This window comes from Eurypyga helias, unplaced genomic scaffold, assembly GCF_000690775.1.
Source record: "Eurypyga helias isolate BGI_N326 unplaced genomic scaffold, ASM69077v1 scaffold9556, whole genome shotgun sequence".
Lineage (NCBI taxonomy): Eukaryota > Metazoa > Chordata > Aves > Eurypygiformes > Eurypygidae > Eurypyga > Eurypyga helias.
Window position 1 is genome coordinate 882 of NW_010254636.1, and position 18,199 is coordinate 19,080.

General features: G+C 40.7%; 1 protein-coding gene across 1 annotated transcript; it reads left to right on the forward strand.

Moving 5' to 3' along the window:
- Positions 1-1,053: 1,053 nt before the first annotated feature.
- Positions 1,054-12,463, forward strand: EIF2S3 (eukaryotic translation initiation factor 2, subunit 3 gamma, 52kDa; the record flags this gene model as incomplete). Its single annotated transcript, XM_010153064.1, has 11 exons — positions 1,054-1,117; positions 1,618-1,745; positions 1,849-1,970; positions 3,364-3,458; positions 4,608-4,766; positions 5,976-6,110; positions 6,948-7,042; positions 7,959-8,103; positions 8,531-8,700; positions 9,672-9,844; positions 12,028-12,463. Coding segments are annotated over 11 exons (1,350 nt in total), but the record flags the coding sequence as incomplete, so codon positions are not given.
- Positions 12,464-18,199: the final 5,736 nt, after the last annotated feature.

The following is an 18,199-nucleotide window of genomic DNA, read 5'->3' on the forward strand; positions in this document are numbered from 1 at the left end:
AACTTAATTGGTTGTGTTAGGTGGACAAAACTTGTTGACTGTGAACGTTTTATTCATGTAATACCTGAGAATGGAATGACTGAGCTTACTTTTTTTACACACATGTGTTTGATTGTTCTGCACAGAGCTTGCATGTAACAGTGTAAACAATGTATGATTTAATGTCAATTAAAGAGTGTGTGTATCTTGGAAAAATATTTATATCCTGTCCTGTGCTGAGGACTTGGTGTCCTTCAGTTCATCCATATCAATTCAGTGCAGGATGGAAATGAAGTGTGAACAGTTTCAAGAACAGTAGGACAGAGGAACATTTCGGTGGATTTCAGCATTGAAAAGTCCGTTCCATATTTGTCCAAACAGCTTTAAAGAAACCAAAACAACTTCTTCACAGTTACCCTTTTAACAGTATGGGAGACATTTGTAAGTGGTTTGATTTGCCAGGTGCCACCCATAGGTTCATGAACACTCTACTTAGGACAGCAGATTTTTTTCCTCTGGTACTTGAAGTAAGAATAACAGTATTTGAGGAAAAAGTAGCCATTAAAAAAAAAATTCATGGCACTAATAATCTCTGGAGCTACTGACTCCGGAGTGTTAGTTGTAATTATATACTGACTGTAACAAAACCTTATATCAATTAAACAACTGTTTATTGGCAAACATTTTTAAAACCTGTGCAATTCACAATGTAGCCCATGGAAAGTTAATTTGAATTTGCCTGTTTTGTGTAATTAAAGCTTAGGGGTGGGTAAGGGTGTTTCATGCATTAGAGCTTCTTTTGATGTTTTGTTTACTTCCATTTTTCTTTAATGCCTTGCAGCCTATACTGATTTACAGTCATTGCTTTGATGTGCAACATAAAGTGGTTTCCAGTCAGGAATTTGCTTTTTGTCTTATTTCACATACTTAAAAGACTGGAATGCATATCTAGAATAATTTTAATGAGCTTGGTTGGATTTTGTGACTAGATTTGGATAATTTTTAAGAAAATACATTTAGTAGTCGCTAAACATAGATACAAGGTGAATAAATTCTAAAATCTCCCTCATACAGGATGTTACCAAGCTGACGCCTCTTTCACCAGAAGTCATCAGCAGACAAGCAACAATTAATATAGGTAAAAATGAACTTCTAAAAAAGAGGGGTGCATTAATGTGACTTTCTGGTGCTCATGTAGTAGCATGTGGTACCTATATGAGTACGTTTTTGAGAAATCCTTACTAAACCAGGCAGTAATATAGTTATAGTGGTTTTATTATAAATTTTATCAAGGTGCAGGAAAGAGACTTGTCAAACCCTTTTAATTTAAAAAGCACCAATTTTACTTTAAGAACACTGAATGAAGTGAGGAATAGTTGCTAAAGCAAAGTTTATTTTACTTTAAAACTAAGTGTTGGAATGAGTTTCATGAACATGCAAAGATCTGTCCTTTGGGACAGATGTCGAATCTTGTTTCTTTAAACAAAAACAATTACAAACCCAAACCCCATACGTGCTTCTGATGGGAGCTCTGGACTTACTGGCTACAGAGTTTGGGGTAATTATGTGTTGATCGCAATAGAACATTGCGTAAAATAAACAATGGTTTACTGACGAACGTTCGCTTTTGAAACATAGGTACCATTGGCCACGTAGCCCACGGAAAGTCGACGGTAGTCAAAGCTATATCTGGAGTTCATACTGTCAGATTTAAAAATGAACTGGAAAGAAATATCACAATCAAGCTGGGTTATGCCAATGCAAAGGTGAGTTGTGACGATAAATCTAGCAACTATGTCGCTAATATATTTCAGGCATAAGTAATTAACCCTTGATGAATTAAGCTCAATTTTCAAAAATTAATTACAGATTTACAAGCTGGATGACCCAAGCTGTTCCCGGCCAGAGTGTTACCGATCCTGTGGAAGTAGCACCCCAGATGAGTTCCCTACAGATATTCCTGGCACCAAAGGGAACTTTAAACTAGTCAGGTAATTGCAGTAAAAGGAATGGTATGGTACTGGGTTGCCTTTACTTTCTTTTACATACCGGAAAACAGTTGGGGTTGAGCTGCAAGCTGAATGTGGTGTTAGGGCAGAGCACGTGTGCTTAGATGCTGGGCACCTCTCATCTAAGGTACCATCTAAGCTGCCCTGCATTTATTTGTGGTGATGTACAGTCCACAGTAGAGCACAACTGTGCCTCCTGTCCTCGGGTACTTGCAGGACTCTGAAGTGAAATTTTCCTGCTATTAGTATAAATGGGTTTTAAAGCCGCTAGAATGGGAACTAATGTGGACCTCACGAACACATCTTTAAAATCCCTTTCTGGAGGCTGACCTTTGTTAAATGTTTTCTTCCTGGAGGCAGAAAAGTTTTCAAAGTTCTTAAAATGAATATTATGAAAACCTGAGGCTTAATGTGAGATCAGGCCTCTAACTGGAGACTGGGTGTCCTTTATTTCCTTCATTTCTAAGAAAGCATGGCATGGTCATTATGCAAGCACAGCAACTGCAACAGTTGTTACATTGATTTCATTGTCTACAGTGATTTCTCAAATGAGAGTAGTCACAAAGGCTGTTGCACGACAAGATTCTTAGTGCATGCTGATGTATAAAATCCACGTGGTGCTGTAGTCACGCATTTCCTTCCTTTCCTCAGATTCCCAGTTAGAGCGCTTGCTCTAACAATAACTTCTGTTGGAGTGTGGCAGCGTCGCGGCCATTGTTACACTCTCGGTTGAAAGCTCTGGATTCTTTATCTTACTGCTTGTTTGCTTACAGTAGGCTTTTAACATTGTCAGCAAAGCAGCAAATTAGTCCCTTGATTCTTGGTGTCATGCTTCCAGGATTCTTCATTGGATAGGTTCAGGCAAGAATATAGTGAATCGACTATTATGGTCTGCACAAAAAAAAACCCGTAAGGTTGGCACTAAGAGCTGTAACGTCTTGGTGAATAAATCTTTGAAGTGAACTGTAGTTGTAACAGTGTAATTCATGACACATAGTTTACTACAATTTGAGAATGGGAGGTTTTTTTTCTAAAGAGGTAAGAAGTCTTGTGTTGTTTTTTTGGTTTGGGTTTTTTGTTTTAGACTTTTTTCATTCTGGTGCATTTAAATTTAGTCTAATGTACAGGTAAATTTGTGAAATACTAAAGCAGTACCATGTATGGTATTGAATCTTCAAACTCAGAAAAACTGTTCAGTAGCTGTTCATTAGTCTTTGTCCTTATTACAGTATTTTTAAGGTATTACTTCTCAATGTCTGTCCTAATGTTTATTTACCTACTTTAAGAATGCTTTTAACCTTTATGCCTGCCTAACCACTCGCATAAATTGTTGATAACCGGCTTTTGGACGTCTCTTTAATTCCTTCTACAACAGGCATGTCTCTTTCGTGGATTGTCCCGGCCATGACATTTTGATGGCTACCATGTTGAACGGTGCAGCAGTAATGGATGCAGCTTTACTGCTGATAGGTAATGTTTGTTACACAAAACCAGAACTCTTGTCTTTTTAATAGCTTGAAGCAGCTTTATATGGGGTTTTAAATTTACTGGAGCGAAGTGAGCAATGAAAACAAAAATGAAGCCAAACAAGCTAGTTTTTATAACATAGCTATACATGCTCATTAGTCTGGTAGCTGGCTCAATTGATGAGTTAGATAAGATGAGGACTTGTAGTGGTATAGTACTGTAAAATTTGTATGATTTTATGGAGATACATTAGCTTACAGCTACATTTTGATTTTTTTCTGAAGCTTCAGTTTGCTTTAAATATACAGCCTTAGCTATACAGGAGAGTCTACAAACCTCAGTGCAAACAGTAAACCCTGATTAATGTGGACAAAATCAAGGTACAGGACACTTGATTTAGACGATTTGTGATCTGATGTGCAAACAATGGGAAGTGAGTAAAGCTCATTTTTATATGTCTGTAGAACAACTTAGTGCTCTGCAGTGGTTAAGTAGCTATTATGTTACCTGTCAACAAGCAAGAACAGCTTCAGATACTGTAGTTTAAATAGTCGTAGTTAGCTGATAACCTGTTATTACTCCTGCCTGTTCAGATCTAGAAAATGTGATAAACCCAACTTCAACTGAGATTAACCACCGTAATGGCACATCAGGCCAAAGTTGGCTTCTTGGATGGCTGACATCCAAAGCATGCTGATAATGGCCCTATTCACATGCTTGATATATTTATTGTGTGTTACAGAGTTTGGGGATCTTGGCATTTTTATGGCTTTGGTGATAAGAAAAAAAGATAGAGTTCTAAGATCTTTCCTGAAAAGTGAATTGTCCATTATGCTACAGTCAGTACTGGGATGTCTGAAGATGGAATAAGTCAGGTTAGCTGTCAGTATCTTTGGAAATTTTAGATGTGTGTTTCTATTGAGAGGAAGTAGAATGGGGTAACCACTTTGGCAACTTCTCATCGGTCATATATTGTGCAGATGCGAAAGCCACCCTTTCTGGGGAAGTGTAGGTGCTTATTAACTTGGGTGCTTCACATGTAGCTTACTGAGAGCTGACTGTCTTCTAAAGATGCAATGGAAAGTAGATCTTGTAATTGTAGGAGTTTCTGTCTTTATAGTTTCTATATTGCAGTCACTTTTCTTCTTTCAGCTGGTAATGAGTCATGCCCTCAACCCCAGACCTCAGAACATCTAGCTGCTATAGAAATCATGAAACTGAAACACATTTTGATTCTACAGAATAAGATTGATTTGGTGAAGGAGAGCCAGGCTAAAGAACAGTATGAACAGATTCTTGCATTTGTACAAGGTAAGTTTTCAACAGCAGAAATCCAGTTAGTGGTGGAAATTCTACTATGTTGGGACGTGGGCATAGTGGGTTGCTCTGTGTTTATAGAACAGCTTCGCTGACTTAGGGCATAGTCTGTTAATCTAAAAAAATAGACCTGTGGGGTTGTGCTTCTTATCTGTTTCAAACTGCTTACATACAACAGTGTTATGGCTGTTGGTCAGAGCTGTTGATGTAAAACTAATAGCAGTAGCTCTTGTCTAGTAGCTTTCACTGAATTTGTGGTTTCCTCTCTTCTTGGATTGTTTCTTTGCTAGAGATTGCACTGCAGTTTTACTTCAGTGCAGGAGAGAATGAAGTGGTACTTGTTAGGGGCACCTTGTAGGTTAGTTACTTTAATCACAGAAGGTTGGTTTTTCATCCCTCTCTAAGTCCGGTTCAGACAGCGTTATCCTACTCTGTCTGTAAAGTTCTGCTCAGCTTTAGTCTGGTGCTTTGATTTCCATCTTTCCCAGGAGCTTCCACTGTTTTCCTTGCTTACCTGCTTTCGCTGGGGTATGTGAAAAGCTGCAGAGCGATATTGTCACCATCAACAGTAGCCACTGGGTCTCTCAGTTCAGAAGTGTTGCCCTACACAGGCTGTTCATAACAGCTGTGTCAGAGTGGCATGATGTATAAATTTAGAGCTCTTTGTGAGACCTGGAGCTAGGACATGAATCAGATATAATTATTAATATTTAACAAGACTTGATAACAAAATAAATCCTTCCATAAAAGCATGATTTTTCTAAAATATGTATTTGTATTGCAAAACCTAGAAAACACAGATTGTTGCATTGATAGGAATTTTGGTTCGTCAGAGTGAAATCTGACTGTAAAATTAATACTGATGTATCATACTGAGATATTTGATGTCTCTGAGGAAACTACCTTGAGAATGTTTCTGATCACCGCGTAAGAAGTAAAGATAATGGTGCGCAGTGTTCAGACAGCGACTGTAAAGCTTTTCAGTACGCAGCCACCCAGAGGCAACGTGACTGCTGTGAGAAGTAGGTCTGGCTGGTTTGAGCTGAAATGTTGGAGTATAAATGCTCTGATATTCACCGCTTTGGGAAACACATATAAAATGTGCCTTGAGATTCATTAGTATTTTTAGTTACGACACAACACTTGGTCGTGTCACTGAAATTACTGTATTAAGGCTTGATGTTGAACTTGATTTTGGTTTAGGTACAGTTGCAGAAGGAGCTCCGATAATTCCAATCTCAGCACAGCTGAAATACAACATTGAGGTTGTTTGTGAGTATATAGTGAAGAAAATCCCTGTCCCTTTGCGAGACTTCACATCTGAACCGAGGCTTATAGGTATGTAAATGCTTAGGTCTGGGCTCTTGCTGCCAACTGTTTACTGCTTGCGTCTGCGCTTGGAATAGCATGTTGATGAATGCTCTGAAGAGGTAGGTTTGAAAGTGGCATTTAGTGTGCTTTTATTTTAAAATTTATATTTTCGGAGCGCTGTATTGTTTGCTTATAGCTAATTGCTATAGTTAAATCTGTTTGAGGTAATTGCGGGGGAGTTGTGTATATTCTATGTGTATGACAGCACTAAAATGCAGTAAAGATTTGTTGTAAAACATTCCCTTAGTTGCTGTGAATGTCAGTACTTTGTTAAATCAAATTTAAAAACTGAGTTTGAAAATCAAGTTATTTCCATGAAAATCTTACAGGTGGCCTGGTTAGATTTTCTGTGCTAGAGCTCTATCTCCTGAAGGTCTTGGTTTTTGTCTGCTGTGTTTTGAAATTCAGTTCTACTACAATGAATCTGTTTGTTTGTCTTTTTCCCTATACAAAACATGGGAAACCTACAAAACATGTTCAAAATGCGTAAAAATTGGCTACATTACAACAAGGGCTTTTGATCAACTCTTTAAAAACCTCCTTCGCATTACTGTCTTTTTGCAGATGCTGATGCTTTTGCTACGCAGAAAGCTTTATATAAGCAGCTTAAATGGCTTTGAGAACAAACCCTATTATATACTTAAACATTTGGAATAAAACATCATATTTTAGTGTTATTCCTTAGTTACGTTTTTGTAATAATACCTATAAATGTGCGTATACTTTAAGGACAAAGTTGCTAAAGAAAGGCAGTAATTCTTTAAAAACATGATTTTGAACTGTAACCAAGTTTATTCTTTTCAGTAATTAGATCTTTTGATGTTAACAAGCCTGGCTGTGAAGTTGATGACCTTAAGGGAGGTGTAGCTGGTGGCAGTATTCTAAAGGGTGTTTTAAAGGTAACCTCTTCTGGAGATTTGTCATGATAATAATGAGTAGAGATTTTGCATGCTTAGTACAAAGTGCATCTATATAACCAAATGTTTTTTAAACTAGAATGCAGAGGGTGGCACCTATCCTTTCTGTCTGTGCCTCATTTTTACTTTCCTGCTTTAAAATACCAGAACCACTGATTTTTTAATTTTTTTATATGTATTGTTGTTACCATAGTCTTGAACCGTTGCTAGTAAGAATACTGGTTTCATTGCTTACAAAAACTGAGGGACCTAATTTTTTTTTCCAGTCCTACCACTTTTACTTGCTGACTTATGTGGGGGGGGAAGAGGGGAGCAAAAGATTGTTAACGGCACCTCTGAAGTGTGTATGGGTTCCCATGGGTCCCACTTCCTCACTTAATTATTCTGTGTATTTTGAGTTTCTGATTTTGCTTGTGGGATACTGTCAGTAGATGGAAACTTTAAAAGTTGTTCTATTAGACTAGAAAGCAAAGTACATATTTGAATATTTATAAAACTCGTATTTCCTTCATCTTGCAGTTTATTGATGCTGATCACTTACACTGATTGAATTAACTCAATTTTTCTCTGTATTTCTAAATGAAATGTCATTTTAAAAAAATCAAACTTTAGATACAGGAATTAATGCTGATGAAATATCATTTGCTAAAGCAGTTTTGTGAATTGTATTGAAGAGAAAATAAATGGTTACATTGGCTGTAAGATACAGAGCTTTCAGTATTGTTTGATTTGCAGTAAACAGCGCAACAGAAGTCCTAGAAGTTCTGTAGTAGCCCAGAACCAAGGACTGGTATAAACAGTAGATCTTGGGATAAGTAGGTCTTGCCTGTGACTAGCAGTTAGATTTATGTTCCTGTGAAACAACCGGTTAATCACTTCTTTTCACTCTTGTAATTAGGTGGGTCAGGAAATTGAGGTCCGGCCTGGTATTGTGTCCAAGGACAGCGAAGGAAAACTTATGTGCAAGCCAATCTTCTCCAAAATTGTGTCGCTCTTTGCTGAACACAATGATCTACAATATGCTGCTCCAGGAGGCCTTATAGGTAAGAATATTCCCTTATGAAAAGATTTGTTATGCTTATTGGAAACAACTTGGTTTCATTTAACAGTTAATTTCAGTGTGGTAAACAAAAAGGCTCTGAGCAGTTCAAATAATCCATATATATAGGGAGACACAACATGTGTGTGAAGATGAGAGATCTAATAAATTAATCATTTTCTGGCATGTCATTGGGCAGCGCAGATCAACTTGTGTTGTTAACTGAACTGGCTTTAACAGCAGAGTATTTCTTCGTCTGCCTAGACAGAGCTCTCAGTCTTGTTGACGTTCTGAATGTGCCGGCTAGGTAATAGGGAATTCCCAGTACGTTCTCAGTTGTTTGTTTTTTAGATCTCCTTCAAAGACCTTCATACGTAAATGTGACAGCTACCTCTGGGTTCCTCCTTGTCACTTTCCTTCTTGTGCTGTAGGTGTTGGAACGAAGATCGATCCAACTTTGTGTCGAGCTGACCGAATGGTAGGCCAAGTTCTTGGGGCAGTTGGAGCACTGCCAGAAATATTTACAGAGCTAGAGATTTCCTACTTCTTGCTGAGACGACTGTTGGGTGTGCGCACTGAAGGCGACAAGAAGGCTGCGAAGGTCTGTACCCCAGGTTTTCTCCTGACTTCTTGTGCTAAATTTTGTTAGTATGTACATTTTTTTAATTATGTAGTATTTTTGTCTCCCTGTTCCTACATGCCTGTCACACAACTTCCCTGTTCAATATTACAGAAGAATGCTTTTCAGAGGAGTAGGAATTAATATCAAAGTAGTTTAAAGTAGCACAAAGTATTTGTGCTCTGATGGGAAGTATTCTTCTGAGCATGCTGGTAGTTGTCTTCCTTTGCCATCAGCCTATTCATTTGTGCAATAATTAGTTTTATACATGTACTGATCTACTTGCTACCTACATGCTTTTTGTAGATTCTCGCTCTGGAGAACTTTTTAAAGCTAAGTATTTTTGAAATGCTGTAGTTGAAAAGCAACTGAACTTGATGCACAGCAGAGTCTTGTGTTCCATGGTCTGTTTCACTCAAACTAAAACACAGTTTTCCCTGTTAGCATTAAAGTCTGTAAAGCGCTTAAGCAACAGTAAGTTAATGGCTTCAGCACTCTCTTTATCCTGTGAAATTAATTGTTTTTTGCAGAATCACTTTGATGTATGTTAGGAATAAGGGAAATGAGAATATCCAGATTATCAGAAAGAGTGGTATAACATTGCCGTTTGTACCACTATCCAAGACTGTTGTGCTTTTACTACAGTATGTGCAATCTTCAGTGTGTTCTACAGAAAACGTAGAGAAATCCCAAGAAAGTATATCCTACCAAGACCCTGCAGTACTACATGCACAAAATACTGACCTATTTGTCCTTTCACTTACAGACTTCATCCGCTGCCGCTGTTGTGTGTGGTTTGGGGAGGGGGAGTGGATATTTATAGGTTTTACATTTCTCAGCTGTATCTTTTTTGAGGGCAGATAGCTCACAGAAAAAACTCCAATGTTGTCAGCAGTATGTGTTTTTTTTTTTTTTAAATACTGCAGCTTAGAGTTTTGTATGTTTTTCTTCAGGTGCAAAAATTATCGAAGAATGAAGTTTTAATGGTAAACATAGGATCCTTATCTACGGGGGGCAGAGTCAGTGCAGTAAAGGCTGATTTGGGGAAGATTGTGCTAACTAACCCAGTGTGCACAGAAGTGGGAGAGAAAATCGCCCTGAGCCGAAGAGTTGAGAAACACTGGCGGTAAGTTGTTGCTAAATGGGTAGAGTACCTTGTTACACTGTTAACAATAAAAATCCACTGATCTGATTTTGCTCCCTTTTGATAAGTGTATGCCTGTTTTTAAAATCCCTCTGGATTCTCCTAACACACTGACGTATCCCACAATAAAGGTGTCATCTCAGTTGTAAACTCTTTTTAAAAGCAGGAGTATAGCAGGTAGATTATCTGTGACTTAAGGAAACATCTGAGGTTCAGGGTTTCTCACCAAAACAGCCATGCTGTAGTTGAGCTAACAGCAGGCCATCTCGGCAGCGCAGGCTGGAAATTCTGGTAATGCTAAGCCAAGGCCTGTCTTTATGTGCACCTGAGTCAGTGATGTTCAACCTGTAGGGCTCTATGGGACTTCTAGTGCAACCTTGAAGGTAGTAGCAGGAGAGTGGAGGAGGGACGTTCTAAGGTTTGAGTATTTTACGTACTTAAAGAAAAAAGTGTCAACTGGATGGACCCATTCAAATTACAAGTATGAAATGGCCAACTGCACAGAAGCACCTGGAGGCTGAAAGTGATGAGCAGAATCGGTTGATGATTCATTTTAAGCTTGGTGTGCTGTACTTTTTAGATGATTATGCAGACTCTACCTATCATGTCTTCCATAAGACTGCATGAATATCACGAGAACATAAAGGTATTTAGATTTGTTGGCCCTGCACTGTTTTTATAGTATGAGGGGAAAGCAGAAGGGAATGTAGCCATTCATACAAGAAGGCTCTGCTGTGTGAGAAAGAACCAAGCTTTAGATATCCATGGATGTGTGTTTCAGATCAGCAAGCGTCGATGAGACTTCAGTGCTTGCTGTCTCAGAGCTAGCTGACAAATTAGGGAAGAGATTATTCCATGGGGAAACAAAACAAAAAACAAACAAAACCCAAACAAGCCAAGGAAAATAAAACATCTCTTGAAGGAGGCAGGGGAGGAGCGACTAGGACCCAAATTAACTTGGGGAAAGCAGAAGGGAGAAGAGGAATGGCTTACACTGGGAACAGTGCTGCTTTTTTTTCCTGGAGCTATAGATTGACAGCCTGTGTAAATTTTAATGGGGAGTTTTGTTGTTTCTGTAGATTACTTCCCACTGGAAAAACATGACCAAATTTTGCCGAAAAGCCCACTCATGTCTCGTTTATGAGGTGAACAAGTAGTGGCAGCCCCCTGTAAAGATCCTGTTACTAAAAAGTTGCCTGCTGTGCTGTACTAAAAGGACAAAGGGACAACATAAGGAAAGAAAGTTGAGGAAAGATGGAAGAAAATGCAAAAGCAAGAGATGAACCAGAGGTATAAAACATAATGTAAATGTGTAGGAGCATAGAGGTTAAATAGCAACTGGCCAAGCAAGCAGGATACGCTAGTGATTCCAAGGAATAGTGAATTCAAAGGTGAACTAGTTATAACCTATGTATTTGGCCCGAAAAAGTGGGAAGTGCTGGGCTAATATACTTCAGTGCCTTTTCTGGTGTCCAGAGACAGGCTCTACTTCTTAGCAAGTTAAGATGCGCACATGGTTTTTGTGTTTCTCCATGCCAGAAAGTGGAGATGTTTTGAAAACAGTTGTGTCAATAACAAGGACTGCCTGCTGACTGTGGAAATGGACATCACCTTAATTTCTTTTTACAGGCGTATTTTTCTGAGGCAACAGTGCCCTATAAAAGGGGCCTTAATGTTACCGATTATAAATAGTAGAACTTACTGAGAGTTGCGTTACCTTTTATAGGGTAGATTGAGAGTTACAGCTCTGTTTGTAATCTTACTGTCATCTTGTATGAGAAGTTTCACATTTTCATTTCTGTTGGAAGTAATGCAGCACTGCAGGCGTAGGTGAGAGAGATCAGGCTGTGACTACACTTACAGTCCACCGGTACAACCTAAGTTGCGGAACATTCAGACTTTTAGTTCACTGTTCAAGGATGCATCCTTAACTGATTACAGACATACAAATGTTCTCTGTCCCTCTGTCCTTTTTTTTCCCTTCTTTTATTCCTTCTGTGTATCCACAAAGCATCCTTAGAACTTATTTTGGGTGGGAGAGAGGTGGAGAAAATTCAACAGGTGAGAATTGAGGGAAGAACACAAGACTGACAGAAGGATGTTGATTTATCCTGGGTGTTTCTAACTACTGTTCAAAGTAACACGAACGGCTTTTCTTTTTGCAGTTTAATTGGTTGGGGCCAAATCAGAAGAGGAGTGACAATCAAGCCAACTGTTGATGATGACTGAAGAACAAGAGAGTGCTTCATTTTTAAAGATGAAGTGCCTGTTTCTCTTTTGGAGGGGGTATATTTTCACAGTGGAATTGGAAGCTGTGCGAACATTCTGTGAATTGTATGGCTGTCCTTGTACATTTTGTTGAATTTTGCCCTCTTACTAAAATACTAGTCACTGTCACCATTAAAAGTGTAAAAGAATTGGCGTAGAAGTGGGTTTAATTATCCACATTTTAGTAGAAATTAACTGTTCATGTCCCATGGCATGTCTAATTTATGTTACTTGGTGTTTCAGACATATCTGTTTAATATCAGTCAAGCCAGCCCCAGTGTAACACACACCATAAATCTGGCATGGAAATAAAATATTGCTTATTTTCATTAATTCATACTATTTTTCTGAGTAACAAAAGGCTGCAGTGATTGTTCAACCAGTACAAGAATTAAAAGCATAAAAAACCCCACCCAACTCTCCTTGAAGACTAATGCCCTGTCTGCACAGACAGCTGTTTACAGCAGGAACTTTCTTCCCCAGTTTGTATGGCTCTGCCTTCAGGATTCTAGCCCCGTCACTTAAGTGGCACGGCAGTGTTGACTGATTTGAATTTGTCACTTCCAGTATCACAACAAATTTTGGTTTAACCCCCAAAGAAAAACTACGGGTAAACTGGATCTGAAGTGGCAGTACTGTTTTTGACTGTATCTTAGCATGGGTTTATGGAAAGAATGTTGACTAATTAGAAACATAGCTGTTCGGCATCCTGGAACTCTGGGTGGGTGACCTGGGAGCTCGTCATAGAGTGGGAGTAAACTGCTTATTTCAGAGTTATAATGAGCAAATACTAGCTGTGATCTTGAATGATAAAATATCTGGAAAAGGCTGTAAAAGGGAATGATTTGGGAGAGGGTAGGGAGGTGGGGAATTTGGAATGAGGAAAAAGGTATAAAGCCACTTCAGCTTAGCTAGCCTGAATGACATTCCTTAGGAGAAAACACAAGGTGATAGGCTTACTGTAGGGTGCCGATACGTCCAGCCATGAAGGTTTTGCTCTGTCACTTGCACTTACGTACATCGCTCCAGGTATTCCATCCACTAGACTACATGGCAAGTCCCGTTCCTGTCCATACTTTGATACAAAGCCTTGTGTTCATTTCCAAAGCCTGGTCTCAGTTGCCCTTAATACCTTAAAGGGTATTCTGAAGGCAAATACTGGTCTCATCAAAATGGGCTTCGATGAAGCAGCTGGAGTTTTGTTCCTGACTTTGCATTGTATTTTGTGTTCCCTTGTTCCATCTACATTCCTGTACTCGCTTTCTCCATTTGTAAAGTGCTTCTACCTCACGTGGTGTTGAGAGTAAACTCATCAATTTTTGCACAGTGCCTCTCCTTTTTAAAAGGGAGTCAGCTATAGTTCTTCCCACTCTCCACGTGCTCGACCAGTGTACAGTCTTAACTGTGCCTGTGTCAAACGCCGCATCTTCTGGGCTTTGGAAGCTCGCTTCCCTAACTATGGATTCTAGGAACTTGGATGAACTTGGTTTGGGGCGTGAGGGTGAGCACAAAAGAGAAGGGGAGTGACCACCGCACTAGGGTGTCGCCACCGCCGGGGTGAAATCTAGCCCAAAGGGTTCTTTCTGAAGGCAGCGAGCGTGTGGGTCTAAGGATATGGGAATGCTGAAACGCTGCTGTCGTGAGTCGAGGGGGTTTAGGTCAGTGTCACAAATGTTAGGGGAAAGCTAACAATACAAATTTGTGAACATTATCCTACCATGAGATTATACAGTTCCTAGGCAAAACTGAATAGTGAATCAGTGTAGTAACTTGATGCGATCGACAGCTTTGTGTTCCCAGTTGCACACACGCTCACACGGATACAGGGATAGGCAGACACGCGTACCAGGTACCTGTTAAAGTTTCTCCTTTAGTGAAAATACGCAGGACACTAGACCATCTCCCAGTGGGCGATGAGTTGGTCCTCGAGGAGGTTTTGGGCCCAAGTGGTGTCCGCGGTTCTCTGTTCCACAAACTGCAAACTCCGAGAGGTGTCCCGCTTGGGGAGATGCTGGGCGCAGTTGCTTGCGGTCCAGGAGGGTGCCAAGGGGCATCCTTGGAAGCGCTATTTGTAGGTTTGCGAGATAACTGACTTTAGGTGTAAGTAAATTTCTGTCCTGGTCACGGGTCAGGTAGGTTATCGCTGGAATTCCCAGAATTTAGTAATGCTGTTTCTGCTTCCTATCCAGGTGAGTGTGAAAACCTTATTAATGGAGAAAAATATTTTTTGAGAGAGCAGAAACGCCCTGTTCCAAATACCAAGGGTCACATCTCCCCTTCACAGCAAGGACCCGACCCACATAGGATGCTGAAGTCCCCGTCACGCAGGGCACGGCGGGCGGACTGTAATCGTCTGTGTGGATGCTCTGCGTGACACGGGACTGCAACTGCTGGGACACTGCAGGGCTTTGGAGGACCCGTGTTCAGAACTGGTGGAATGAACTCCAGGTGGAAACTCAACTCTACAGTGGGATAAACACCCACAGGAGAGCTTGTTGAGTTTATTCCTCTTTCCTCCCTTGCCTTTCTCCCACCAGTTCTTTCCATGAAGATGAAAGGTGACAGTGATCCCTTTACTGCCCACCCCTATTTGTACGGAAGGTCCCACTGTTGTACAGACAAGCATCAAGCAACCGACACTGACAGGAGTTCTCTTCCACTTGGATCTTGCTGCGTAACAGGCAAGAAAATCCACCCCTACCTTAAATTTGCCATGAAGAAAAATGTAGGGGAAAAAGACGCGTTTACTGGAATCCTTAAAACGAAGGTCAGTCACCTCGGTCCCCTTGTAGAAAGACAAACCTGCTAAAATAGGGCAGTGTCACATTATTGACAGCCGTGGTCACGTGGGGGCGTTAAAGGGGCAGGAGCCTGGCTTGCTGAGGAATCTTGGGCCTATCCTGCTCCTGGGTGCTTGCTCCACAGCCCTGCTCTGTCAGCTCCAGTGCCTGTCCAGATGTGCAGTGGGTCAGATGAGGGAACGGGTTTGAAAACATTAATTTTCTATATTTTTTCCTAGAAATAAAAGGAGAGCAGCAGGTGAAAGACTTGTGTGTTGGGAGCTTGGACTTAAAAACGAAGTTTCTGTCATAAGGTCTCAGGTGACAGTGAATGCTGGAAATTCTGGTTTGCTTTCCTCAGGTAGGCAGTAACCTTTTATATTTCCTGAGACACCTCACGTAACATAAGACTTCAGATGTCTGACTTTGCACTCCCAGCCTGTGTGCACATATCAGTTCTATAACGTGAACTCACATGGATAACGCAGTTGAGATGGGATACTGTAATATCGTAATTCCAAGTAGCAAAAATGCAAGTGAATGATGGACAAAATAAATCCAAGGCACCTCTGTTTTCCCATCCCCCAAATTCTGGTGGTTTTCCACTGCTTAATTATTTTTGGGAGTTATTCTGGTGAGCTGGTAAAAGAAAGGAGGCGCCCCTGAGAGTGTCGGGGGGAGCATCTGCGTTGTGGTTGGTTGTACAACACGGAGGGTTACACGAAGAGAGCGCTTCCCAGAGCTGTGGTGGTGCTGCTCCACTAACAGCTTAGGCTGGATTTCAAAGCCCTGGTTCCACAAAAATTGGGGAGAGAACTTGAATATGAAATTAAGACAATGACTATTTCTCTAAGGTGTTAGTACATAGATACTTACGTTACTTACACTATTGCACAGAAGTAACACTAACTCATTAGAGAAGGATCAGTGAATGGCTGTACAGAAACTAGAGTATTCTGTGATGCAGAAGAGAGAAAGCGAAGAGCTTATGCTCCTGCATGATGCTTACTGAGGTTCATCCTTTGAAGAAGCAGCTATAGAACACTGAGAAGTCTGGAAAGGATGAGTAGGCTTAGACTCCACAAAAACGTAGGATGATGTGTCATTCTGTTGCATTGTATACCTTAAAAAGAAGCGGTTTTAGGGGAAGTCGATTTGTAATCATACCCGTAAGGGCGAAAAGAGATGGCTGCTTTAACCACCCTGGCTCTAACGCTCAGGACTAGTTCCTCAAAGTAAATTCACCAGAGCTCTGTGGTTGTATGCTGCTGTATAAAGTTGGTTGCTGTAGGAGTTAATATACCTAAGAGTGGAGCAGGTAGCTCTTCAGGTGAGAGGAGAAGTTTGTAGTTCATCTTCCAAAGAGCAGCACTCTCCCGGTGTCTTAGGGGAACTCTCTTAAGCTAGCCAAAATAAAATGCCAGTGGGGGCAAAAGGATGGTGATGAGTGGTTCTGCTAGCTTAACGTGGGCGTCTGTCCCACCCTGTTTTCCTCTGGAGGCACGGAGTGGTTCTGAACAGTGTGACAGGGGAGGAGGTTTGACCTATCGTACAGTACTTTGGCTCAAGTTGAACTAAAGCATTGTTAAAGGAGACAATGCTGACTGCAGGCATGGCTGTGCCAGGCTGCGTTACTTCAGTATTTAAGGCGGCAGCATGATGTAATACATCACGCTCCTTCAGTACAAATAAGTAGGGGTCTTGTGCAATGGCACAAAGTTAAGGCGCTGTGTCAGTAATTATTCCTGAGACTTCCGTATGTATTTAGGAAATGCCATTTCCAGCCAAACCTCAGATTTTGTTCTGACGCTGGGAAGCATGATGTTTTAATAAACATCTTTGCTGATTTGTTCTAGCACATTCAAGATCCAAAAGCGTTTTTAAATTCTGGTTTTGTTGCGTTCATTTTGTAGGCGGTTTGGAAAGTTCCTTTGAGCTCGCTGCTGGAAAAGGAGTTTCTACTGTTTCTCCCTGCCGAGTCATCTTGACGATGGCTTCGGTATTGTTTAACGTCAAAGATTTAAACTTCTGCCCCTGTCCTGTTCGCGTGCTGGTTTCCCCACCAGCGCTTCCGCCAGCGCAGTGCCCGTCTGCGCGCGTCCCTGCGCTCCTGGGGCAATTCATCCCGCAAGGCCATGGCTAAACATTTACAAAGCTTCCAACAGCTGCCCTCCCTTAATAAGATGATGGTAATGCATGGCACGGGCTGCTGGTTTCCAGACCCCGTCAGCTCCTGACCACACGATGGCGGTTGTGCACACATGATGTACCGGTTACTTTTCACTGCAATCCCCAGGCTTTACGGACGCTACTTGTCATTCATCAGTTCTTCCACTGCCATAGTTCTTTTGGCACGGCTGGCTTAATACCTCATGTACACTTACCACAGTGCTGAAATCACAGATGTGCTCTGGCGTTGCGTTGCTGTGCTTGTTTCTGTAAAGCTACATTGCTATCTGCCCTTCTAATTCCCTGTATGTCTCCAGTCCATCTTACTGGCATAGTAAAAGTGCTTGTTTTCCATCTTTCTGGACTAAACCCTGGTAGAATAAACATTTTTTAGAGAGTTTTTGGTATGCAGTGAATGATACTTCAGCTGTGACAGTCAAAAACTGTATGTAAGTGATACAGGTGCATAAATAAGTTCCCCTCCTTTCCTTCCTTGAAAGGATTAAAACCCAAAAAAATTCTCCTAGCATGGGCAGTGTGCAAGGAAGAAGGAATAGGCAAGAGAATTTTTGTGCCAAGGAACAGGCATCTTCTCGAAGGAATTACCTCAAGGATCTAAATAAATACATATTCTCCAATGTCTTTTATAACAAAAATAACCAGAACATGATGCTCAACCATGGAAGAAAACTGTCGAGTATTTTAGTTGAAATAATGTTCACATATGAGATACTTACTTGTGTTGAGGAAGGCTTCAATAAGAAATTGACGGGTACGCGTTTATAAAACACCAACTTTTTAGTTCAAGCAGTTTCTTTCTAAAGCCAGGCATACATTTTCTAGTATTTCAGTACATTTGAGGAAAAAAAAGAAAAAAAACCAACAAAGTCTGATGCTGTGCAATCCCAAGGATTCAAATGAATCGAGGCACCAGCTCTACTTCATTGCCCCTTTGTGGGCATTTGTAAAGGAATCTAACACACTAGACAGGATTCTGTTACTCAGAAAGCCTCTCCCCCTGCCAAACATCACACAGCTCTGTGGTTTAGCCTATTTAGTTTACGATGAAGACCTGAAACGCGTTTTCTCCTGCGGATGTGCCTTAAGGTTCTCCAGTTCA